The sequence below is a fragment of the Cucurbita moschata genome, unplaced genomic scaffold (genome assembly GCF_002738365.1).
Source record: "Cucurbita moschata cultivar Rifu unplaced genomic scaffold, Cmos_1.0 Cmo_Scf00031, whole genome shotgun sequence".
Classification (NCBI taxonomy): domain Eukaryota; kingdom Viridiplantae; phylum Streptophyta; class Magnoliopsida; order Cucurbitales; family Cucurbitaceae; genus Cucurbita; species Cucurbita moschata.
The window spans coordinates 2,170,639-2,181,701 of NW_019268547.1; the positions used below are offsets into that span (position 1 = coordinate 2,170,639).

The following is an 11,063-nucleotide window of genomic DNA, read 5'->3' on the forward strand; positions in this document are numbered from 1 at the left end:
ATTAATTGTTATTATTTTTACATGCATAGAAATGTCAACCATTTTTTAATAATAATAAATAATGTTTACATTTATTTTGTACAAATGCCTTTCTTTTCTATGGAAATTTGAATTATTAACTACAGAAGTTAATTTATTAACTTATTATTGTTAATTATGAGTAACTTAGAAGTTGTATTTTCCTCTTTATAGGTCACCTCTTCCCATTAGCTTTAAAATTTGTCGACAAAGCATATGATTCTATAAAGTTAGAAAGATTTCCCGTAAGAAATTTCACGTAAACTATTAATTAACAAACACCTGTAAACAATTCTCCATAATTTTAGACCTTCAATCCTCAAGGTTATAGCTTGACCTAACATTTTGACTAAAAACAAGAAATATGAAAATGCATACTTTATGAGTAGAGCCAAATAAATCACTTAAATGATGACCATTTTAGTGAAATAAAAGTATTTAGCATAGAGATTTAAACCTCTCCCATTCATACTTTATTTACACATTTCAATTCCTAAGTTACTCTGCATAAAACACTTGAGCATTTAGGCTAAAAGCACTTAAAAATACTCTCACAACCTTTTCAGAAAGACCTAAACATGTTGAAATTGAAATGCTTTGTGTAACAAAAAATGGTTTTGGCTGGCAATTTCCATTTTAAAAAACTCACCTGATATATACTCTATTGGTAGGGCATACACATTCCTAATCAAAATATATTGCAAAGCTAAAGAGAACCAATTTCCTCGACCAAGATTTGGCATATCTACACATTCACAGTCCTAAGTTCATCACTTTAAACCCATTTGTGTCAATAAAAAATATACTTGTAAACATTACTTCACCATAAGTTTCTATCGTTCTCAGGTGGCAGATATCAAAATTCAGAAAATCTAGTGATCTCAGAATACGGATAATTCCAAACTATATCAAAGAGAATAATGATCAAGGCATGATGCTGATATAGGATGTGGACTAAGCAAAGAGATTAACGAGTTCTAAAAGTAAGTATTTGATTTAATAATACTACAGAAAGACAAACCATAACCCTTCAGGGGAACCTTCAAGTGAGACATAAACAACGGACCTTAGATGCTTTGAGCAAACTATCTAGCCATCCAAATACAGTATTACGAATAATTAAAGACAAAATTGCGGTTCCTCTCGACTTACTGCGATTTTTGAGATTCTTTATGTTTTCTCTTCCTTTCTTTGAGAAGATCAATTTCTCCCTTCTTCCTTCTTTTACCAATCTGATAATAACAAGAGAAATGTCTCAGTCAAAACAGTAGAATACAAAATCACACTTCAATAAGAGAAAGTGAGTTTTGTTAAAGATGGATGAGTAATGCGGGTAATTAAATAATGTGCCTTCCAAAAGTATTAATGCTTAGATGACTTAGGGTACTATGCATTAAGAATAAATGAACATTGCGTTTATTTATTCTATGCGTACATATGTATTTCATTAAGACACAATAAAAGCCATTATTAGTATAAAAAATGAAAGCGAAACCACTGCTGTGCATGTTTATGACTAGACTATTACGGAAAATTCAAGAACCATCACAAATAGAATAACAAAGCAAGTAAGTTACCTGCATAGCTTCATAAAGTTTTTTCTTGTTCACTGACATCACAACCAAGGGCAGGTTAGCATTATCTTCGGCTATTTGTTCCGGATCAGGGAGGTCCGCATCCTCACCACCCTCATTCTCCTGATCAGACGACTGCTTATCAACGTTTGAAGTTGCTGATGAATATTGTACTCCTTGAAGCTCCAATTTTAGCTCATCATGATACTGTTTCTCAAGAGCCATCATCTGCATTGAGAACAATACAATACCACAACAATAAGAGCTTACACAAGCGTTTAAGCATCAGTTGGATTGAAATGTCAGTGCTACTACCATTCGTTCAGTAGCATTTAGCAAAAGTATACCTTCTGTTTCTTTTCAGCAGCTTCGATAGCCTCAGCTCGATCAATGATACCTTCAGCCAATAATTTCTGGGGATCATCCAAATCTTCTTTCCCTACTCCCGGCAATGGCAAGACTTCACTTTTAGCAGCTGCCTTCAAACGGTTAAGGGTCTCAGCATAATCAGGAACATATCCTTCTGCCTCATTGTCAACAAAAGGTGACAAGTGTGGTGGAGGAACCCTGTGGGTGTTTAGCAAATTAATATACAAATTGAAGGATTAAATAATAAGAGAAAACAAAAAATTATTTGCATTACCAAGGACGTGCTAATGCAGAAAAAAGCAGAAAAGAAAATGCACTGTTTAAGAGTGGGATTTTAAATAATCTTTTAATTTCATCCCCTCGGGGACATCTGATAACATAATCTTTTAATTATAAAAATACTAGGATGGTATTACATGCAAAAACATTGAGTTACGAATTTATAGAAGGCTAATCCAATGCATTTTAAACAATTTAGAAGGGTCCGAACTTAATGATTTATACACATAAATTTACTTTAGGAAGCAACAAATGACAACCTGAAAACTACAAAATGAGTTTCTTTTCATATCCTTTGTTATATATATATATGCTTGTGTAATGCTTTAGAAACCAACGTAGACAAGCTTCAGATTCGTATAACTACTATATATTAAAAGAGCATCTGAATACATTCCACAGAGAAAATTTGGAAAGTCTGTATTACTTAGATAATCCCCAAAAGACATAAATCACATAGTAGATTTAGAAAAATGGAAGTACCTTCCCACCAAATAATCTTCAGTTGGCAAGATCAACCGTGTATTCACACAATCAAAAACCCATTGTGGCTGAACATACTCTCTAGATAGGAATTTGTGAGTCTGAGTTGGTCGGTCTACAATCTGCATTTTAAATGGATAAGGAAGTGATAAAATGATGCTGAAGGAGGCCATGAATTATGATCATCATATATAAGATACACCAATGTGTCATATTTCTTGCCCAACCTGATGGGTAATAGTCTTGTCAGATTCCGTAAAAGGTGCTCCATCTCCTTCCCAAGAAACCATGCCACCAAAAGCAGGAATAACAAAAAGTAGTGATTCTCTAGGAACCTAAACATGGAAGTTGGGAGAACATCAACAGACAATAAATAATAAGATCCAGATTTCAATTCCAACACAGAAAGGCAAATCAATAATTTCCAAAGAATTGGAAGGAGGACCTTTAAGACAACATATTTCAGTACCCAATATCCATGTTAGTAGAGACATAAGACAACTAATAAAAAGACTACAATTTCCAACATCCACCAAATAACTATCTAGTAGAATCAAGCACTTACAGAAACGATTTCTTCTCTCCATTCCAAAAATCTCTTGCTCTAATGTTTTGGAATTTATCTTATGTTGAATTTTCAATTTACTGCATAGTCTTCTTACACAATTCTATCTCAAACTAGCATCTCTATTTTCAGGTAGAATGCAAACAGCATAAACACAGTATTATAAAATGGAACAAAATCTTACCTCACGGCTTAAGAAGAACTTCATGTTCTTAAAAAGTTTCTTACATTCCCTAGTATCTTCATCCTCATCTTCATCCTCATTCTTACCAGCTGCATCTTCAACAAGATGCATCAACGCAGTTGGCTCATTTAAGGAAAGCTGGTGTTGAAGCTGCGCAAGTCTAAGTTCAGAGTTTTCTTCAGCATCTACTTGTCCATATCCAGATGAACTCGAAGTCTGAGAATCTAATAGGGAACTTCTAGTGTTGGCATCAAAGTATCTTGACAAAGCATAAAGATCTGCATATTCACAAAATAATAAGAATGACAAAACAGAAGTCTGAGGACCTAATAAGGTGACTAGAACTAGAGAAATTTAAAATGACAGTTTTTTGAACTAGACATCAAAATCACCTGCTGCCAAAGCCTCCAAATGAGGGTCCAGAATCGGTGGATACTTCAAATTAATTGAGTGATATACGTGAAAGTTCACGAAGGCAAGAAGAGTCTGCACCCATAAAAATCACAAGGCATCTAGTAAAGTTCAAAACAAATAGGTAACCATTAACACGACACATGAGCATTGCTTTTTTACCCTTTGTCATATTAGAACTGAAAAATTAAGAATCCAAAACAAATAGAACACTGCAGTTGTTGATTTATATCTAATCCAATAGCAAAACGGTTATACCTAACCAAATGGAATATCAAGATTCTTTTATCTGTCATATAAACCAGTGAACATTTGGCTTGAGTGGAACAAGAGCCTTCAAGGTTAGGAGTGTCAAATGCTGGATGGAATGTCCTATGCATTCAAGGGTATTATTTTTCTCAAGTATTCATGCTTGGGAACTACTTGTAACATGCACTTTTCTGTTTACCAAGGCCCGTTTCACGTGATCTGTTAGATATCAAAGTGGAGAAAACAAGTATTTTCCAAGCATCAGGTGCTTCGTTCTCTCCCAAAAGACAAAAGCTATTCGCAAGACCGAATTGTAACATCCCAAGTCCACTAACCCTTTCTATTTTTAACACTGCAATATTGCAGCTAGCAAACTTACCGCACCCAGTAGAACACTCACTAATCATTATAGCTAATTTCAATATCTATCATGCTCTTCTATTCTCTCGTTCTTTAATTACCCTCTCTGCAAGTTGAGTTCCTGTGAATAATCTAAATATACATATAGAATTACTGAAGTTATTGCATAAATTCATGGTCAACACACTAAGCAATGAATTCTCTGAAAGTTTCGCCCGATCCATTCCACTGGAAAGAGTTTTAAATTCTTTTTCAGGATAAAAAGACAAGCTTTCATTAACAAAAACGAAATAGCGTACTTGCATACAACAAACAGGCCCAAAAAATGAGTCCTCAACTACAACAAAGGACTCCAATATAAAAGAGTGGTATGAAAAACTACAAAAATATAGTACCAAAGTTTTACCTCATAAAATTCCATGAAGTTAAGAATAACAGTTAAGTCAACATCATCAGTCAATGCCTGATGCAGCGAATGTGGTGTCAGCCATGTAATCTTCTGTCCTTCTACCTCAGCCTAGACAAACTACAAAAGTAAGAAAATGTTCTGGAACATAAAATGCTTCACAGACTAGATATCATAATATAAATGCGAAATACCTGATAATAAATGCCTTTCACAGATATAAAAACTTTTCGTAGTTTATGAGTTCGAGAAATAAATGCTTGCCATTCATGACTCAACCTAGCAAAAGATATAAAAGGAATATAAGTGATGAAATATTGAAGTCATCAGTTTGTTACCATGCCAATAATACAAGACAAGTTGACAACACATATTTGTATTTCATAAAAATTTACTGAGGCCAGTAAACACCAACCTTCGACAATTATGAATGCGCTTTGCCTCAACCTTTAACCTCTCTTGTGCGGGTAGTGCCGCAAAAAGGTGCACCATTGAGAGGCAATCATCCAAATCTCTAAGTGCATCAATGAATTTTGGGTATCTAGAAGGCCAAGCGTAGCATGCAACAATTGGAAAGAGTTCATTATGGGCAATGAAAACAAAAAATTTGATTCACTCAGTAGGAGGGAAAAAAGACCGAAAGAGCTGTACAAACCTCTCCCTTATTATCCTGTCTAATACATATGTAGGCCTGTGTTCTTTCAGAAAGTTTGCACGCTCCTTATTCTTCTTTGCATCAGCTTTGCTTATCTTCTTTTCATATGCCCTAATATCTCTGAATTTCTCCAGAAGTGGCTCATGATGAAGAAAAGCAACGTCCTTCAAATGGTAGTAAGTGTGGTGATTTCCTTTAACCTTCTTTTTTGGCTCACGAGGAAATACTCCCTTGAAAATGCATAGCTTCCTGTCATAATGATAAAAACCATATCCATTGTTTCAGATGATCATTTTCAACCAAGGTAAACGTAAAACAAGCTCATCCTAAACCCTAAACCAGTTTCAATATAATATTTTAAAACTCGTCAGACGCTCGTTCATATCAAGTACTTCAAATCAAAGATAAGCATGTTCAATCTTAAAAAAACGAAGATCTTTACTTTGAAACATCTATGATTATGCATACAAAACTATCCACTTTATCCTCGGTATTACTACGAATTCAGATGAAACTCCAACTTAAGCTACACAACTGACGCAACACTAAGAAGCCAGAATCAATACTAATCAAGCGTTACGCCTCATTCCTGATGCCAATAACCATACAATTCATGCGAGTTAATATAAGAGATACCTGAAAACTGGCAAACTAACTTGCAGCTGCTTCACAGCCTGCGACCTGGTCACATATCTCGCTGCGTTACCCTCCTTCTTCTGCCCCTGATAAACGACCGACAATAGAAAAAAACTAAGCAAATATTCCGATCTAACCGCTGGATAATCCTGAATAGTAGAGATTATCAGCATAAAAAAAACATGGAAACAAATTCGAACTTACCGGAGGCCTGTAATGCTTCTTCCTCGTAACTTTGTTCACCATTTTTTACGTGATTGAACGGAAGAGAAAACAAAGTAATCCGAGCAGAGTTCAATTACAGTAGTGGAGAAATGGAGGAGCAGCGACTGGGCGGCGGCGGCAGAGAAGGAAATAAGAGAGTATGATAGGGGAAGAGAAGAGAGGTAATGTGAAGGCAGGGGAGAAATTGGGCGGCCGATTGGAAACTTAGGGCTGAGATGGCTGGGCTGGCTGCGCTACTGGAGACAAAACAAATGGGCTTAGGAGAGATGAAATGGGCTTAGGGGAGAGGTAAAGTGGGCTTTGCCAATATTATTACTATTATTTATTTATTCTATTTTTTAAATCCAATTTAATTATTTAATTTTTAATTATTTAATTTTTTTAACCTAATCCACTGAATCATTTATTCAAATTTTTGTTTTCAACCATATAATAATAATAATAATAATAAATAATAAACTATTAATATATAAAACATATATTTATTTATTTATAAGTTTTGAATGGTTTGAAGAATAAATAATAAGAAAAAATAATTATAAAATTAACACATATATATATATATATATATCGAGATCGGGATCGGGATTAAATATAACAACATAAGAGATTGTATCCTGATGAGAGTCCCAAAATAGTGGAAAACTGTGAGATCCCATGTTAGTTGGAGAGGAGAACGAAACATTACTTATAAGGTATGAAAACCTCTCCCTAGTAGACGTGTTTTAAAACCGTGAAACGGATGACAATATGTAATAAGCTAAAGCGGATAATATCTACTAGTAATAGGCTTAAACTATTACAAATAGTATCAAAGTTAGACACCGAGTGGTGTGCTAGCGAGAACGTTGGGGTCTTCAAGGGAGATGGATTGTGAGATCTCGCATTAATTGAAAAACGGAATAAAACTTAGCTTTCATTGCGTTATGATAGTGATATGATATGTAACGAGTCAAAAAATAAAACTATTACAAATAATATCATAGATGATAGTGATATGTAACGAGTCAAAATGGTGTTGTGATATTCTCATCTTTCATTGCGTCATCAAAGACTTCAAGATAGGCTTAAACTTTCCTGTTATGATGAGTATGGATCGTACACTGCGATATTTTATTTTATTCTCAAGATTTAGTTAGTTTATATTTTTTCTTATTTTTAGGTATTAAACGTGAACATTAATGAAAATTGGACTGCACTTTTGATCTCACCTATGTTTGTTGCACCTTCGATCCCAATTCTATTTCTCATTCCTAACATGGTATCAGAGCCTAAAGTCAAACCCTAACTCAATTAGTGAAGACTTTACCGCCGCAAACCTACCATTCCCACAATACCATTACTTTCCAAAATCCAAACCCACTGTTTCATAAACCAACCATGTTTAAGGATTTTTCCGTCATAACTGTTTTAGACTCAATTTCTATCCAAATTAAGACCCACAAGACCCACTAGTTCATCATGTCAGAAGAATTGAAAATTTCAAAGTAGGAGAAGAGAAACAACGGAAGAAAACTGACAGAAATCAGAACGGAGGACGACGGATGAATTGGATATATATCATCCTTTTAAGCCCACATCTCAAAAGTGTTATTATCCAACTTCAAAACTTCGGAGGTTTATTTCCTCACTCTAATCAATTAGGGTATTTTTTTTTGTTCCAGTCAAATTAAATGGGGCAAATTACCACTCTCGAGAAAATCATTTATGCATAAATCGAGAAGCAACTCTTCATGTCTTTTCGCACATGTTAGGAACGTAGTGACGAATTTCTTTTAATGATACAATATTTTATTTTATTTTATCTTTTTCGTTTCAGTCCGAGTTACAAAAACTCAAAAATTGAATCGTGACATATTCAAATGTTGATATTTAATAGTCTCTTAACACGGATAGTCAATTAATTTGAAAAAAAATCATTTAAATACTCTCATTTTCCTCCGTTAAATTAATAATTAAAAAATCTCATAAAATTTAAATATTGGACCTGGATAAATTGACCCAGAACTGATCAAAATTATGGATGTTTTAAAAAATTTAAACCACTCAATTAAAATAGTATTTTAACCCAAAACAAATAATAAAAATTATTATAATTAAACTCAACACAAGTAGGATAAAAAATAAAATAAAATAAAAAGTAGAATTAATTGCAATATGAACACCCTCATAATTCAAAGGTGCTTTTTGTAATTTTGTATACCATATTTAAAGACCGATATTAAATTAATCTAAAAATTCTGAATTGGTCCAATAAAATTGGGACATACAAAAAGTTTTTCAAATTTTGAAATAATGACACAAAATTCAATTATCACTTTATTTATCTTTTTTCCACAACCATGATAGGATTACAGTTGTTGCCGCAAAAAATTAATACAAAAATAAACAAAATTTGACTTTTAATATTAAAAAAAAACAATTAATAAATAAAATTAAAATTAAAGAGGGCATCTTCTCAGATCAGTTATTACATTTCCCAAATTGCCCTTCGGATTTAATCTTGAACGAAAAAAAAAAGTATGATATTTTTGAAATATAAAATATTCCGAATTACAGACATGAAAAAACGGTGATCGGAGCGATCGAAACGCCGCTCAGATGCGACGGTCAAACGGGGAAACAGAAAAATTGACTGGAGAAGAGAGAAGGATCAAAAATTTTGGTGGAACAGAGATCAAAAGTCTTACTCGGTCAAGGAATTCGTATATCCTAATGGAATATTCCGGTAATTGTTCTTCGCGTTTGTTGATTTCGATTCAATCTTCGAATCCAGTTTTTTGCCAAATCGCATCACGGACTCGACTCAGATCTCTCCCTTTCAATGTTCTTCCGACTCCTTCATGAACCGAAAACGAAGCGATTCTCGTTTTCGCCAGAAATTCGTGCGGCGGAACCCTAAATCTCCCATCCTCGAAATCACCGCCGCCAACGCCGTCGTCCTCATCATCGTCATCGTCATCGTCAAATCCGTCTCTCCGATTCTCGATATACTCGTTCCTTAGGATCTTCGACCAGTCAGGGATGTTGACAGGCAGCGACGCCGCGGTCACCGTCTTTACGCTTCGGTCTTCGTCGTCGACAGCCGAAATCCGCTTTGAGATTCGCGATTTGGAGACCGAACGGCGGAACTCCGGAGAGGCGCTGGAGTGAGGAGAGTTGAAGAGGTCGGATTCGTCGAGCTCGAAGACGGAGTCAGTACGGCGGTGGTCGGGACCGTCGGCGGTGGGAAGAAAGCGGAACTTGGAGCGGGAGAAGTAAGTGTTGCCGCCAGTAGCCATGGAAGGGAAGAAAACAAAAAATCTTTGATTCTCTGTTTGTTGTCTTCACTTCTGGTTGGTTTTTGATTTTGGGAGTACAGATTGTTCAGAGAAACGGACTTTTAAAAAGTTTTTGGACGACGAAGAAGAAGAACTAAGAAGAACAGTGGATAAGATTTTCCGCCAAAATTACCAAACACTCCTTGTAATTTCTTTTTATTATAAATCTTTTTCTGTAAATTTTTTGGAATTTATAATTTATTTTAAACTCCAAATGATTCCAATAATTCTTTTTTCCCCCTGATTTGATGCCTCCCCCACTGTCATATGCCTTTATTCTCCCTTTAAAAGTTTATTTTCATTTTTTTATTAATTTTAATTATACCAATTTTTTATTTCTTTTTTTTTGAGTTTCAGTCTTGCGACCGTACTTCCCAGACCGAGTGTTTCACGCGTTAGCTAGACCCTTGATCTGCGTAGACCAAGGGCGAACACTCATCGTTTATGGCATGGACTACCAAGGTATCTAATCCCGTTTGCTCCCCAGCGTCGGTAGGAACCCAGAGACCTGCCTTCGCTTTTGGCGTTCCTTCGTAGATCTTCGGATTTCACCCCTACATACGAAATTCCACTCTCCTCTGTCTCATTCAAGTGAATGGGTTCGAGAGCATTCCACTAGTTTTTGGTGACTTTCACTTTCAACCTGATTCACTGCCTACGTACTCTTTACGCCCAGTCATTCCAAAGAACCCTTGCTCCCCCTCGTCTTACCAACTACCAATGATAAATTTGGACGTCCTTGTAAAATATTATATTAATGCGACATCGAATGAAATTGCATGAAAATACTTATAGAGGAAGAAATTAATTTAATAATATCGAAGTATTATTTTATTTTATAGAGAAGCTGTGTTGAAAGAGTGTTATCTTTATTTATTAAATTGTTAATTATTATTTTTTTTAACAGAAAGAATAAAATGAAACAATTAATTAAAAAATATATAGTAATTAAGTTTGTTAAAGCTAAATAATAAATTCTTTAATTGCAAATTTATGAAATTTTCATAATAAATAAATAAATAAACTAAATTTAAATTAAAATATTAATAAAAGAGTTTGTAAACCGCGTCGGGAAGGTTCTGACAAATTGCGTCACGTGCTAAGTGCTGGACCAGCGATGACTGCCACGTGTGACGCTACAAAAAATCTTATCCTCGGAAGTAACAAAAATTTACTTTGAAAAAAAAGAATAAAGGAAAAAGAAACCGCCACGAAGGCAATGGAGAAGGGGAGGGTATTTTGGGAAATGTGATAAACTTTTTTTGTCTCATTCGAAACTAAATTGTACTATGTTGGACCCACCACCGAAGATAAATCGATGACTCATCT

At 34.7% G+C, this 11,063-nt stretch overlaps 2 protein-coding genes across 2 annotated transcripts; both read right to left on the bottom strand.

Moving 5' to 3' along the window:
• Positions 1–926: 926 nt before the first annotated feature.
• LOC111464816 (pescadillo homolog) lies at positions 927–6,590 on the bottom strand. Its single transcript, XM_023109060.1, has 13 exons — positions 6,394–6,590; positions 6,190–6,275; positions 5,554–5,802; positions 5,314–5,439; positions 5,093–5,177; positions 4,899–5,009; positions 3,865–3,958; positions 3,473–3,750; positions 2,951–3,058; positions 2,724–2,845; positions 1,940–2,159; positions 1,596–1,820; positions 927–1,250 (listed from the first exon to the last, which is right to left on the bottom strand). Exons 1-13 carry the CDS (start codon positions 6,433–6,435, stop codon positions 1,167–1,169), a joined length of 1,830 nt encoding a protein of 609 aa, XP_022964828.1. The 5' UTR covers positions 6,436–6,590; the 3' UTR covers positions 927–1,166.
• A 2,236-nt stretch (positions 6,591–8,826) lies between these two features.
• On the bottom strand, positions 8,827–9,856 carry LOC111464817. The gene has a single exon (XM_023109061.1). The coding sequence runs from the start codon at positions 9,693–9,695 to the stop codon at positions 9,174–9,176; it is 522 nt and encodes a 173-aa protein (XP_022964829.1). The 5' UTR covers positions 9,696–9,856; the 3' UTR covers positions 8,827–9,173.
• Positions 9,857–11,063: the final 1,207 nt, after the last annotated feature.